Source organism: Ailuropoda melanoleuca, chromosome 1 (assembly GCF_002007445.2).
Source record: "Ailuropoda melanoleuca isolate Jingjing chromosome 1, ASM200744v2, whole genome shotgun sequence".
NCBI lineage: Eukaryota > Metazoa > Chordata > Mammalia > Carnivora > Ursidae > Ailuropoda > Ailuropoda melanoleuca.
In genome coordinates this window covers 124,598,778-124,613,819 of record NC_048218.1, presented here as the reverse complement: position 1 = coordinate 124,613,819, position 15,042 = coordinate 124,598,778, and the positions used below count along the sequence as shown (strand labels likewise).

General features: G+C 39.8%; 1 protein-coding gene across 2 annotated transcripts in view; it reads left to right on the top strand.

Annotated features, from left to right (window-relative positions):
• BCAP29 (B cell receptor associated protein 29) overlaps positions 1-5,567 on the top strand; it is a 49,787-nt gene extending 44,220 nt beyond the window's left edge. For both annotated transcript variants that reach the window (XM_034666491.1, XM_034666498.1), the window contains exon 8: positions 4,758-5,567. In XM_034666491.1, coding sequence (XP_034522382.1) covers positions 4,758-4,793 — 36 coding nt within the window. In that variant the 3' untranslated portion in view covers positions 4,794-5,567. The remainder of the gene's footprint in view (positions 1-4,757) is intronic.
• The last annotated feature ends 9,475 nt before the right edge of the window (positions 5,568-15,042 follow it).

Sequence of the window (15,042 nt, the reverse complement as noted above, 5' to 3'; positions counted from 1 at the left end):
GTCATTATATCTCCACGGTCTGGCACTGGCAAAAGGCAAGCAGGTACTATACTGACAGGCCTTGGAGTCAGACAGACTCAAACTCTCATACTAACTAACTTTATGATCCCGAGAAGTTTATGTTACCCCTCTGCAGCTCTTTTCTTCATCTGTAAAATCTGAATAATACTAACACCTGGCCCACTGGGTTTTCAGTAGAATTAAATAGAACATGTAGGGTACTTAGTGTTGTGCCTTGCTGATAGGAAACACTCAAGAAATAGTACCTATTAGACTTATCATTGTCATCATTAGCATACAATCCTCTGTAGAAGTTTTGCTGGAAGAATGACTTATTCTCATCCAGTCACTTTAGCCTTGATTTAGAATCAAGAAGCAATCCAAAACACATTTGTAATCTGGTATTCCTAGCTGAGTTGCATGTTTAATTTAACTAACCTACTTTGACAACAGGACAATCCAGAGAAGGGTAGATACCCTGTGTGCTTCAAACCTAGGATACCAAGAGCTCAGTTCACATGTTCTAGAGTAGATGGTTAGATGTTCAGCAAGACCATCCTTTCTCCATCTCTAAAACACAGGTCCTGAAATTGCTGACTTCACCATGGCCTGATGAGAATTACTCCAGGGCATCCTTCAGGATCCACCATGGAAAGTGAAGGAACACTTCAGAAGCCTTTGGCCTAGAAATAGAATTTTTTCTCCCTTCCATTTGTGAGGTCAGGGTGTACTCAAAAGGATGAGTATCCAAGTGTGGACTTTGCCAGGAGGTCAGCAATGTTTAGATCCCTGAATGTAGAAAAAAGAAGCAGGAATATTCCCTCATTTTCTTATGGCCAGTGACCGTCGCTGAATGTCCCCCTTGTGGTAACAGTTAATGATCTCTTAATCCCTGAGGAGTTTATGTGACAGTGAGATTCCCTCAACCCATTTTCTTTCCCTTCCCAAAAACCCTTTCTGTTTGGAGCTTATGCATTCTTCATAACAGGTGTTAAAAAGTTTTTTGGAGTAATTCCTTCCCCAGAAAGTAGTTGTTATACCTATTTCTTTGAAAAATGACCCATCCCAGAGTTGCCAAGTGCCATGCTGAGAATTGGGCCTTGTTCACTAGTGCATTTAAGGCCTTGATCTACTTTCTTCTTTTATTTTTGAAATATATAATGGGTGACATTTATTGAAGATGTGCCCTGGACCAAGCACTTAGTTAATGGCTTCATATATGTTACTCTGTTTATTCTCATCACAGCCCACTAAATTAAAATATTGTAATACCGTATTTTGTGAATGAGGAAAACAAGACCCAGGGGTATTATATAATGTGCCTAAAGTCACTGAACTAGAAACTGGTAGAATTCAAAGCTGGATTCAAAATCAGGAAATTTTTCTCCAGGTCCCCCATCATTAAGAACTCCGCTGTTTAGCCTGTTCTGGTCATTGGACTGTGTTCTTGGATCCATTGTCTTCCTACTTCTGCTCTACTTGATTTTGGAGAGCTACATTTCCCAAGCCGCCTTGCTCTCTCCTGGGGAGGTTCAGCACTGGGAGGCACCAGTAGGAGACTGAAGGCAAGAGGGACAAAACCAGGGATTTTTCCTACTCTGTCTGTTTCAGGTGGCATCTGCAGCAGCAGCCCCATCTCTTTCCATGGTCCCAGTACCCACTGGGGCAACTTACCACATGGTGGCCCTAGCTCCTGGGGTCCATAACACTATCTCCTCCCTTGTCGCTCCAGCCCAAAGAGTGGTGGTGGTTCTGTGCTAATCCCTGAGGTGGCTTACCACACTGCCCCATGTGTCTGCTCTTTCATCACCTGTTAAACCAATTTCCCATAATAAATGTCTGTTTGGAGGAAAAAAAGACCTCTCCGCTCCATAGTTTGCCGGTTCTATAAACCTCAGGTGGATGATTTGACATCCATGCACCTTGGCTTCTTCATTACTTCAGTGAGGGTTATAATACCTTGTGAGCATTAAACCAGATCCTGTATGTACAAGAAGGTATGTTAAATGTTTTTAAACAAGAAAAGCTCTATATCCCCATAAGATGATAGTAGTTATTTTTTGATTGGACACATTTTTTCCTCGCTCACCCTCCATTGTCCAGTGTGAGACCTTATAGAAGATTCTGAGATTTAAGTGTCATTAAATGACTACCATTTTCTTAAAAGCAACTCATACACTTTGATATTCACCTTCTGAACTCTACTTGAGAAGCAAAAAAATTGCTGTAGACCGTCTATAGTAAAAGCTGTATCAACTTGCCTTTCATGAATTTTACTTCTGTTGTCAATCCAACCTTAATAATTGAATTTTATCTTTAAAGTACCTTGGGAAACTTAGCTTTCTCAGTTTTTCATAGTTGATTTACTTTAAATAAAATAACCATGAAATGACCATTAAAATATTAAGGAAATAAAGGTGAAAGAGGGGAAAGCTGGTTTCCTTACCATAAATGAATCCCACTTTGCATTTTTAAAATCTGTTTGGATTTCCCCATCTGCTCCCCTCCCTGTTATAAGCACTAAATAAATATTAGAGAACAATCCCTTCAAGCTAGAGTCTTTGCCTTTCCTTGTTTGCCCTGGCTCTCTTCTAGAAAAGAAAAAGCAAAACTAACTGAGGATTATGGGCACCACAAACCCATCAGCACTTGCCACTTTTCAAATTTCATTTTGGAAAATCACCCTTCACTTAAGGGACTTATCTGGAATAACAGCTCCATTAAAGCTTAATTTTTTTTTAAATCTTCATATCCACTTTTATTATGGATAATTACAAGATTATTCCCTTTTTTTAATTGAAGTATAATTAACATACAATATTATATTAGTCTCACATACAATACAATGATTTAGTAATTCTCTACATTTCTCAGTGCTCATCACAAGTGTACTCTTTTTTTTTTTTTTCAAGATTTTATTTATTTATTTGATGGAGAGAGAGACAGCCAGCGAGAGAGGGAACACAAGCAGAGGGAGTGGGAGAGGAAGAAGGAGGCTCCCAGCAGAGGAGCCTGATGCAGGGCTCGATCCCAGGACTCCGGGATCATGCCCTGAGCCGAAGGCAGAGGCTTACCAACTGAGCCACCCAGGCGCCCCCACAAGTGTACTCTTAATCACCGTCACCTGTTTCACCCATCCCCCTACCTTCCCTCTGGCAACTACCAGTTTGTTCTCTGTATTTAAGAGTCTGTTTTTGTTTGTCTCTTTTTTTACGTTGTGCATTTGTTTTGTTTCTCAAATTCCACGTACGAGTGAAATCATACAGTATTCGTCTTTCCCTATCTGACTTCTTTTGCATTATACTCTAGCTCCATTCATGTTGTTGCAAATGGCAAGATTTCATTCTTTTTTGTGGCTGAATAATTTTCCATTATATACGTACATACACACACACACACACACACACGACATCTTCTTTATCTGCTTGTCTATGGATGGATATGTGGGTTGTTTACATAGCTTGGCTATTGTAAATAATGCTGCAATGAACAGAGGAGTGCATATATCTTTTTGAATTAGTGTTTTTTATTCTTTGGATTAATACCCAGTAGTGGAATTACTGGATCGTATGGTAATTCTATTGTTAATTTTTTGAGGAACCTCCATACTGTTTTCACTGTGCCTGCACCAGTTTGCATTCCTACCAACAGTGCATGAGGTTTCTTTTTTCTTCACTTCCTTGTCAACACTAATATTTCTTGTGTTTTTGATACTAGTCATTCTGACAGGTGTATGGTGATACCTCATTGTGATTTTGATTTGCATTTTCAACAATGTGATGTTAAGCATCTTTTCGTGTGTCTGTTGGCCATTCATAGGTCTTCTTTGGAAAAATGTCTGTTTTGGTCCTCTGCCCATTTTTAATCCGGTTATTTGAGTTTTTTGGGTGTTGAGTTGCATAAGTTCTTTATGTATTTTGGGTACTAACCAACCCCTTGTCAGATATATCATTTGCAAATATCCTCCCATTCAGTAGGCAAAGCTGTGATGTTTACCTAAAGTGGCAAGATACAAACATGTGAAAGTGGTAACTTATCGTTCAAAATATCTCCTCTAATCCTGTCTTCTAACTTGGTTGGTTAATGTTAACATTGTTAAAGTTGCTCTGAAGGCATTACTGCTCAGCCTGAGCAAGGGCTTGGTGAATCTGTAGTGTGCAAGCAGTAACACTTCCAATGCCATTTTATGAGGTTGGGGTTTTTTTCCCCTCAGTGTAGACTTTTGCAAATGATCTCTTAAGGTTCATTTCTATCCCATTTTCCTCCAGTTTTAAATGATATATTATAGTCATCTTGTAATCAGCAAAGAGTATAATTTGAGAAGTCAGTTCTATTGGCAAATATCTGAAGAACAAACGCAAAAAAAGGCCATCCCATCCGGGGTTTTCGGGTCCCTTCATTCTTTCCTTGCCAAAAATCTTAATTGGGTTTGTAAGAGGGGAATTTGAGAAATTTTGTTTTCCTGGTATAACCCGTGAAACAAAAGCAAAATAGCTTAAGGCAGAGAAATAAATGAACTTATCAAGAGTGTTGTTTTTCCCCTTTAGACTTTTTTTTTTCAAATAAAACCCACAAACTTTGTAGTTTTCTTAAGTTTGAGGCTTTCTCAATCCGTGTTTTCACATTTGATTATTCTCATAATTAATAACCATACACAGAAAAGAGAATTTTTTAAAAATCCTTGCCATATCTACAAATCTGTTTTTCATACTTTGCTGTAACTACTTACGTAAGTTGTTTTTCTCTTCCCCCTGCAGAATCGTTCAGGGAAAGACAATAAGAAGGGCCTGTGAACTTTGAAAGAAGATTGTGCGATGCCATGTGAAGATGATCAATTTGTTATCATGCTAGCCTCTAGAACATTTAAAATTCAGTTCGGAAAAAGGTACTATTTACAACCAGCCAATAATTTTTTTAAAGCCACATATAGGCTGTTATCATAACAGCATTGTCACAATATTTGATGATGTTTCAGATGTGTTGTAAAGTCTGTATTCCAGCTCTCATGTGAAATGTAAGCACGATAAGCACCCCATTGAAATGTCTAGAGTAACATTGCTGTTTACCAATAAAAGGACAAATTTATAACCAGTCACTTCCAAAACTAGATTTTTAAGTTGATGAAACCATTAATAGCCTTAAAAGCTTTGATGAGTTTTCAATAATAATAATAATCTATTTAATGAGATGATAATGCTGATATATTTGAAAACAGTATTCAGTATTAGCAAATTTGTTCATAGGGAGACTAAATAAGGAAAAATGATCAGAATTAGCCACTGTATATATAGGGAAGAGTCATAAAGAGCAAAAAATAAAAGCAATGACCTTAGTTGTTGTTTTTTATAAGTCTGGTGATTAACTATAGTTTACTCTTATAAGACAGCTATATTGATGATTATATTTTTGTTACTGTGCTTCTATACCCATTGGACTGTTTTTGTTGACATTGGTGTTAATAATACATAATTAGTAGATGTTACACCTTTTTAAAGTTCATCTGGTAATGAAGTTTACATCTGTTTGCATAACTGCCATACACTGAACTTAAAATTATTTTACAACAATGTGGAATTTTTTTTAATTTTTTATTGTTATGTGAGTCACCATACAGTACATCCTTAATTTTTGATGTAGTGTTCCATGATTCATTGTTTGTGTATAACACCCAGTCCTCCATGCAATATGTGCCCTCCTTAATACCCATCACTGGCCTATCCCAATCCCCCACCCCCCTCCCCTCTGAAGCCCTCACTTTGTTTCCCAGAGTCCATAGTCTCTCATGGTTCATTTCCCCTTCTGTTTACCCCCCCTTCATTCTTCCCTTCCTTCTCCTACCAATCTCCCTGCTATTTCTTATGTTCCATAAATGAGTAAAACCATATGATAATTGTCTTTCTCTGCTTGACTTATTTCCCTTAGCATAGTCTCCTCCAGTCCCGTCCATGTTGCTGCAAATGTTGGGTAATCGTTCTTTCTGATGGCTGAGTAATATTCCATTGTATATATGGACCACATCTTCTTTTCTTTTTTTTTAAAAAATATTTTATTTATTTATTTATTTGACAGAGATAGAGACAGCCAGCGAGAGAGGGAAACAAGCAGGGGGAGTGGGAGAGGAAGAAGCAGGCTCATAGCGGAGGAGCCTGATGTGGGGCTCAACCCCATAACGCCGGGATCATGCCCTGAGCCGAAGGCAGACACTTAACCGCTGTGCCACCCAGGTGCCCCGGACCACATCTTCTTAATCCATTCATCTGTTGAAGGGCATCTCGACTACTTCCACGATTTAGCTATTGTGGACAATGCTGCTATGAACATTGGGGTGCATATGGCCCTTCTCTTCACTATGTCTGTATATTTGGGGTAAATACCCAATAGTGCAATTGCTGGATCATAGGGTAGCTCTATTTTTAACATTTTAAGGGACCTCCACACTGTTTTCCAAAGTGGCTGTACCAACTTGCATTCCCACCAACAGTGTAAGAGGGTTACCTTTTCTCCACATCCTCTCCAACATTTGTTGTTTCTTGCCTTGTCAATTTTTGCCATTCTAACTGGCGTCAGGTGGTATCTCAAGGTGGTTTTGATTTGAATTTCCCTGATGACTAATGATTTTGAACATTTTTTCATGTGTCTGTTAACCTTTTGTATATCTTCCTTGGAAAAGTGTCTGTTCATATCTTCTGCCCGTTTTTTTGATTATTTGTTTCTCGTGTATGGAGTTTGAGAAGTTCTTTATAGATCTTGGATACCAGTCTTATCTGTAGTGTCATTTGCAGATATCTTCTCCCATTCCGTGGGCTGCCTCTTATTTTTTGACTGTTTCCTTGGCTGTGCAGAAGCTTTTTATCTTGATGAAGTCCCACAAGTGCATTTTTTCTTTTGTTTCTCTTGCCTTTGGAGGTGTGTCACGAAAGAAGTATGTCAAAGAGGTTACAGCCTATGTTCTCCTCTAGGATTTTGATGGATTCCTGTCTCACATCGAGGTCTGTCATCCATTTGGAGTTTATCTTTGTGTGTGGTGTGAGAGAGTGGTCAAGTTTCATTCTTTTACATATAGCTGTCCAATTTTCCCAGCACCATTTATTGAAGAGACTGTCTTTTTTCCACTGGATGTTTTTTCCTGCTTTGTCAAAGATTAGTTGCCCGCAGAGCCGAGGGTCCATTTCTGGGGTCTGTATTCTGTTCCATTGGTCTATGTGTCTGTTTTTGTGCCAGTACCATGCTGTCTTTGTGATCACAGCTTTGTAGTATAGCTTGAAATCAGGCAACATAATGCCCCCAGCTTTGTTTTTCCTTTTCAACGTTTCCTTGGCGATTCGGGGCCTTCTCTGGTTCCACACAAATTTGAGGGCTGTTTGTTCCAGCTCTTTGAAAAATAGCATTGATATTTTGAGCAATGTGGAGTTCTTGACTCAGAAAGCTAATATACAACATATGCAAAGAGCAATGTTTCCCATCACCATGAGAGTTACTAATTATACAAATAATACCTCAAATATACATACACTGGGGTCACAGTTTCTCTGAGATGTATCTGTATTCTGAAAGCTAAATCTTAAATGCTTTTTTTTCATTCGTATTCCTTTAGAATCTCCTTTAGAACATGATAGTGATTATAGTAGTATTAATATGATTTAGGTTGTTCCAGTGTTTAGACATGAAAGTCATCTTCCTTGTCTCATAAAGACCTAAATAAGCAAAAATGGAAAATAATGACTTGAGTTCTTACTTTCCCAGTATCTGTTTCATCATTTGTTGTTTATTTTCATTTTAGCACTGACTTCATGCGTATCTAATTTTGGTCATTGTGACACAGATGAAATGAGCAAATACATAAGAATTTTATTTCAGATCAAAGTCAGGAGCTACTGCTGGAACACAGGCATGCAGGAGACATTTAACAGGAGTGAACACCGGAGTTAGACCATCTGGGCTGACAATGCCCTGAATAACAAGGAAGGGGAGTGCTCGAGTAGGAGGGAACTGAATAGGGACAGCTCAGAGTATTGCCTCGGAAATAGCTGAGTGGGTAAACATGAAGGTACGGGGTGTTTGTGATCCTGGCCTCCTGGGCACAGAAATCAAGTTTAGTGACAAAATAATACAGAGAGAAGTAGAAGATACACAGCTTTAGAATTGGCAGAACTAAAATCGAATCCCAGCCTCACCACTAATTTAGCTGTGTGATTTTGAACAAATTACTCAAACTTGCTAGACTTCCATTTCCTCATCTCCAAAATGGAAATAATAACATTTAGGTCAGGATTATTATGTAAACTAAGATACCACAATGATCCTCATAGTTTTTCAGGCTGTGCAGCAAGGGGAAAGCCTGGGCACCCTTTGAAGAGCATGAGGATTTGAAAGATTACCAGAAAGCGCTTAAGCTATAAAGTGGGTCCTGGGTTGGAGCCCCATGTCAGGCTCCCTGCTCAGCAGGGAGTCTGCTTCTCCCTCTCCCTCCTGCACTCCCCCCTGCTAATGTGCTCTTGCTCTCGAGCTCTCTCTCAAATAAACAAAATCTCGAGAAAAAATAATAAAGTTATATTTAAGTAACCTTAGACCTCAACCCTCAGTTTTAGAAATCTGCAACCTGATGCCTTAAAAGTTTGAGCAGTTTCCCCAAAGCAGTGTGGATAGTTAGATTCAGGGCAGGATCTGAGTCTGTTCCTGTTCCCCAGATATTATTCTAGTGTCTATACACAAATTAATTATAATTTACTAAATGAAATATTGCTGTGTATTAGCCAGCATTTGAACCGGGGAGTTTGGCTCCAGAGTCACCATACTGAACTGCCTTTCAAGCTGCACTCGTTTGTTCTTAATACTCTCTTCACCACACTGATGGTTCTTAACACATTCTACTGTTATAAATAAATATATATCCCATGGATTTAGTTATACTGCATATTAAGTTATGTTCTTTCCTATTGTCAGTAATGACTTCACTATGTCTTGGACTGTATCATAGATTCTAACTCAGGAGCATTAGTCTTGCCCTTTTCCATCAGAGTTACGTAGACTTTGCCAGACTCCCTACTTGTAAGTCTACCTGGAGGCTCTGGACTCCAGGAAGTAGTACTTAAGAAGTTTTAAGTAAGCACTCTAGAATTCTGCGTGAGTTATCCTGGTGGCTTGCCTAGCTTTATCTTGGGCCCAGTAATGATAGCTGAGTTACCCTAAACTCCAGTCTAGAGCCTGCAGTTGAACTACTCTCTCTGGTACTATCCTGATGCCACCAGCCTGCCTGGATCTCAGAATACCCATGCTTCCAGTTCCAGTGCTGGTCTCTGCTAGCCTGAAGTGACGTTCTTGCTTCCTCCCTGGACCTCACCACTCCAGCCACTTGCATGCACCTGCTGTTGTTGTCTTGCTCTCCCTCTGTGGGTTTGGTCTGGTTCTGCATTCTCATTCCATTGTCCACTGCCTTCTCACTGCCCCACCACAGCTGAATGGCCCAGGCCCAGCACTACCGACAAGGCTCATGGGACACACCTTGCATTTGAATGCCCACTTTATACTGTGCAAATATAGCAATCCTCATAAGCACTGACTTTAGTATCTAGAGTGGATTTGTCTAAATCCCATGAAGCTCTTTTTCTGAACCTTTTTATCCTTTGGCCTGTCTTTCCTAGAATTCTTGAAAACTCCACTTACAAAAATTCAATTTTCTTTTTTTGGCATTTCTTTCTCTTATCAGTTTACTAAATGGCATTTTATTATTCCACTGTGGTGCTTTCCACCTTATTTGCTACAAACACGTCTTCCTCACTATAGCCAAAGTGATTTCCAACACTGCAGAACTGAAAGACAGCCCCCCAGAAACTACCCATGTCCTAATCCCTGGAAGCTGGAAATACTGTCTTCCATGCAAAAGTGTGTATTACTTTATATGGTGAACAAAACAGAAATATCATTTTTCTTTTCCCAGTGATTAAAGTGTGTGTGTGTGTGTGTGTGTGTGATGGTTTTAACTCTTCTTTACAAAGAAAAAGACGACACAGGTGAATCTAGGGTTTTGGGGGGCCTGGAGCAGATACACTTGGGGGAGTTCTCTGTAAGAAAAATAATATAAAATTACCAGAGCAAAATTAGGCTGAAAATGAGAATTTATTCAGAATAAGAACAGAAATCACAACACATTGCTTGAACCTTGGAAATCCAGATCCCCTTCTTCTAATGTCTCTGGGTGATTTAGGAATGCTTTCCGATGCCCACCGGCTCCTCCTTTCTACCTAAAACACTCTATAACTTCAGTATCCTGAGGATTCCTATGTACTTTAAAAGACCCAAAGCTTAAACTTCATTAACTCTAAATCTAGTCATGAATCTACCTCTAGGTAAGAAATGGGAAGGCAAAAAGAATGTAATCAACTTGCCGAAAACTTCAAAATTTAAAGGGACATAAATGACAGTCACTTATTTTATAATAGGTATACCAGTTCTACTGCTGTAACACAGTACCACAAATTTAGTGACTTAGAGCAACAGCAGTTTATTCTCGACAATTCTGGAGGTTAGAAGTCTGGAATGAGTGTTACGGGACTCAAATCAGCAGGAGCAGGGCTGGTTCCTTCCGGGGGCTTTAAAGGAGAATCTGTTACCTTGCTTCCTCCAGCTTTGCATTTCTCTGATGCCCACATTCCTTTGCCCATGGCCCCTTCCTTCACCTTCAAAGCCAGCAATGGCCAGTGAGTCTTTCTCATCCCACATTACTCTGACATTGACCTTCTTCTTCCTTCTTTCTCATTGAAGAACCCTTGTGATTGAGGCGCCTGGCTGTCCCAGTTGGTAGAGTGTGCCAATCTTGATCTCTGGAATCTCTGGGTCACAAGGTCAAGCCCCACGTTGGGCGTGGAGCCTACTTAACAAAAACAGAAACGTGATTATATTGTGTCCACCCACATAATCCAGGATAATCCCTTTATCATCAAGTTAATTGATTTGCTAATTTAATTCCATTTGCTACCTTAATTCCTCTTTGCCCTATAACCTTACCCAGTTCCAGTTTCTGGGGATTAGAGTATAGTCCTTTTTGGGAGGCTGTTATTAACGATGTCAACCATGTCAACCGCAGTGAGGAAATTATTTGAGTGCCAAGTACTTTTTTTTAAGTAATCTCGAGGGCCAACATGGGGCTCAAACTCACAATCCCAAGGTCAAGAGTCCGTGCTCCTCCGCCTGAGCTATTCAGGTACCCCGTGAGTACCAAGTACTTTTGAAAAAATTTTTTTACGATCAGATTCCTGTAACTTTTTATTGGTTCTCTTTTTGGAGAATTTATATTTTTCATGAGACGATCTGTGAGGGAAGCCAGAGTACGATTCTATGTTTCCGAACTGAAAAGGAGCTGGTACTGGAAGCTCAGCCTGCCCAGAAATCTGCTGCCTTTGGTCTTCCTCCGGTTGAAGGCAACCGCAAGACTCCCCAAACACTAGAAAATACCAGATGGAGGATTTTCACCTAAAGAAAGCAGAGTTGCAAAAAGACAGCTAAGCGAACACACGCTTTTACTCTCTCCTACACTGCCCTGGAGCTATAGTACAGGGGGTTTTTTAAGGCATAAACCTTCAGGGATAAAGTGAGCATGACAAGAAACTTTGTAAAGGCTGTAGAGCTGATGGACAAGTGGTGCTGAATTTACTAGAACTCAGGAAGAATGAATTCTGTTTCCTCAGAGGGGAAAGCTGAGAACAGAGTCCACTAAAGCCACCAAATAACGAGGGCTTGGGAATCGGCCAGCTCCTTCTCACAAAGGAGGGCAGATCCCTCGATGCCCTTCTCCTTGCAGACTCCTGGGTGATGAGCCTCTCTCACCCGGCACACGCACACAACCGTTTTCATCTTTAAAGAGTGGAAAGCAGAACATCTGTCTAATAAACAGAAAACAGAGGAGTTAAGTAAATGACGTCCGCATACTATATTGCAGAACTTTCTCAACCCGGAATGATAGCAGCCTATCTCTTACTTCCAAGCAGAAGACCAAGCGTTTCTCTAGATGGGAATCTATTAGACGCAAGATAGAAACCTAATGATGCCGACAAGGGTGATGACATCAGGGGCTCCCCACCAAACCGCAGCCGGCTCACCAGACAGGATATCACACCCACTCAGAGCTCCTAGGCAGCTCTGGAGGCCCCGACTTTGAAGTAAGAGCAGGCACTCAAGCATGAGGAGAATCTGAGAAAAGCCTCTAATACAAAAACAAAGAGACCAAAAAACAAACAAACAAAAAATGTGGTGAAAATAGAAAGCATGCAGGAAGAAGAAAAGTACATTGAAAAAATAAATAACAGCTGGGGGCCCCTGGGTGGTTCAGTCGGTTAAGCGTCTGCCTTTGGCTCAGGTCATGATTCCAGGATGCTGGGATCGAGTCCCGCATCAGGCTCCCTGCTCAGCGGGGAGTCTGCTTCTCCCTCTGTATTCTCCCTCTCTCTCTCAAATAAATAAAATCTTTAAAAAAAACAAAAAACTAAACCCTTAATATCTTCAGAGAAGACATGGGTTCTTATTTCAGTATACCTATGAAATCAGAATTGGAAGCTATAAGACATTTCTTTAAGAAGGTAAAAAAGAGCCTTGGGAAAAAATAGAAAAAGGGCCCACCAAGTCCCTAGTATGGTGCCTGAAAATAGACGACACCACTGAACCGAGTTCAAAGAGAAGATTCTACAAGTTTCCAGTGAGAACACTGTTTAAAAGAAAACCATAGGCCCAAAATTGTGCCGCTTAGGTTAAGGTCCCAAATCTGTAAACTTTAAGACAGTAGCTAGCCTAACTGCACTTTCAACTGCCCAGAAATGTCACCTTTAACCAGTCCACCTGGAAATTTCCTGGTCCACACTAGCCAGTTTACTGATAGACCCTCTCTGCTCCCCTTAGGAGGGCGACCTTGCCTAAAACATCGGGTCCTTTGCTAATAATTTCCTTTTATCTGCTCCCTCTCTACCTTTAAAAACCTTTCCCTTCCTATAGCCCCTTGGAGCGCCCCTCTACTTGCTAATTGGGATGCTGCCCAATTCAGGAATCGATTAATAAAGCCAATTAGATCTTTAAAATTTACTCTGTTTAATTTTTGTTATTTAACAAATTAAAGGTGAAGGGGTCCAAATGAGTTCAGATTTCTCCAAAGGAACTCTGGAAGAGAGAAGACAATGGAATAATGCTTTGAAAATTCTGAGGGAAAATTATTTCCAACCTAGAATCCTATACTCAATCATATATGAGTGAAGAATAAAGGCATTTTCAGGCTTGCAAGTTCTCAAAAAGTTTACCTCCCACACAACCTTCATCAGGAAGCTAGTGGATAGAGGATGTGCTCCACCTAAAGGATGAGTAAACCAAGAAAGAGGGAAATGGGAAACAGGAGAAGGAGATAAGCACAGGAGACAAGACAGAGGGAATACACAGAATGATGGGAAAGGCAGATTTCTAGCTGTGAAACTGTTCAGATGACCCTGGGAAAGGCTTTTTCAAGACAGTTAATCAAATTTTGATGTGAATGAACATGTGGAACATAATGAACATATCGAAGGGAAACTCCCAATTACACTGGAGGAAGGTTTGAGGTTATATTAGTGATATGTGTTAGTGGTCATAGAAAACTAAGCAAATAATACAAGATAAACAAACTAGAAAACCAAGATAACTGAAATAAAGGGATCGCCAGAAAGAAAAAAAAAAAATCCGGAAAGTAAAAAGCAATAGCAGCTTACCACATAGCTCCTTTGTGAAATAGAAAATAGAATTACAATAATGTGAATAGTCACTATGAATCTAGCCAAAATTATGGATAGGTGGAGAAATGCTATATGCAGGGGTTTGGCGGTAGTGGGAACACAGGAAAGAGAGCTAAATCCTCATCTCACCTGGTGAGAAAACTGAAAAAAAAAAAAAAACAGAAATGCACGAATATGATTTAGAGATGTAGACATACATATCAAAGCATCAGCTACAGGATTTGAAAAGTCGTCCCCTCTGGGAAAGAAAACCTGGCAGAAGGAGCTGAGGATTGCTATCTTATTCACCCTGTAAAACTAGTTGTTTCTTCCCACTGTAACACTGATAAGATTTTAAAAACTTTTTTAAAAGAAAGCAATATTACTGAGTGAAGAATCCTATTCTACCTTTCTGGAAATACTTAGATTCAGATTAATGAGATTGTTTTATAATACAGTACGAGCTCTTTAGAAGAAAAAAGCCTTATTTAGATTTCTTTATATCGGTCCTCAGCCGGTATTAGCATTTCCATTTGTCCCCAATGTAATTATATTAACATTACATTAGCATATGACTTTGCCTTTTCCAGAACTCTAATTAAGATTTTAAATAACATGTATACCAGTGGGAATCTCTCATTCACCCATGTTAAACACCTTTCCTATTTGATTATAATTCCACTTACTAATTCCTTCTGGCTTTTGTCTTCTAAACAATTTTTGATTTTTATGACCTGAATGCAATTTGAACTGGTCCAGCAAATGGTTTCCAAGGCCCAGGTGTAAGATAAACTGGCAAACTAAATAGAAGACAGCCATTGGGTAGCGACCAAGGTTACCCCAGCTGATCTATTTATTAAAAGGACCATGCTATGAATTTTTTTTCCAATTCATTCTAAGTTTTTTAGGCACCTACTCTACACTGAGCATTTTGCCAGTAAAAACGGCCAACATTTGTTGAGTCCTCACATGTGCTAGGTTCTAATTGCCTTACCTACTCCGCATTATTTAATTACTGCAGGAACCCTATGAATTAAATACCATTGTTATCCCCAGTTTGCAGGCAAGGAAAATGAGACATGAAGAGAGAGATGAAGTATGTTTCCTGAATTCCTTAGGGAATGGCTGAGCAGGGACTCCAACCCAGAATCCACGCTCCCAGCCAGTGCTGCATATCCTCTCCCCTTGGAGGAGACCACAAAACCAAAGAAGAAAGACAAAGAAACAAACCATGGAGCACCTTACTGTGGTCTAGAAAATTCTGTCACTGTCCTTAGTTATCACAACAATGTGAAGAATGGTTATTACTTCCTTCTAT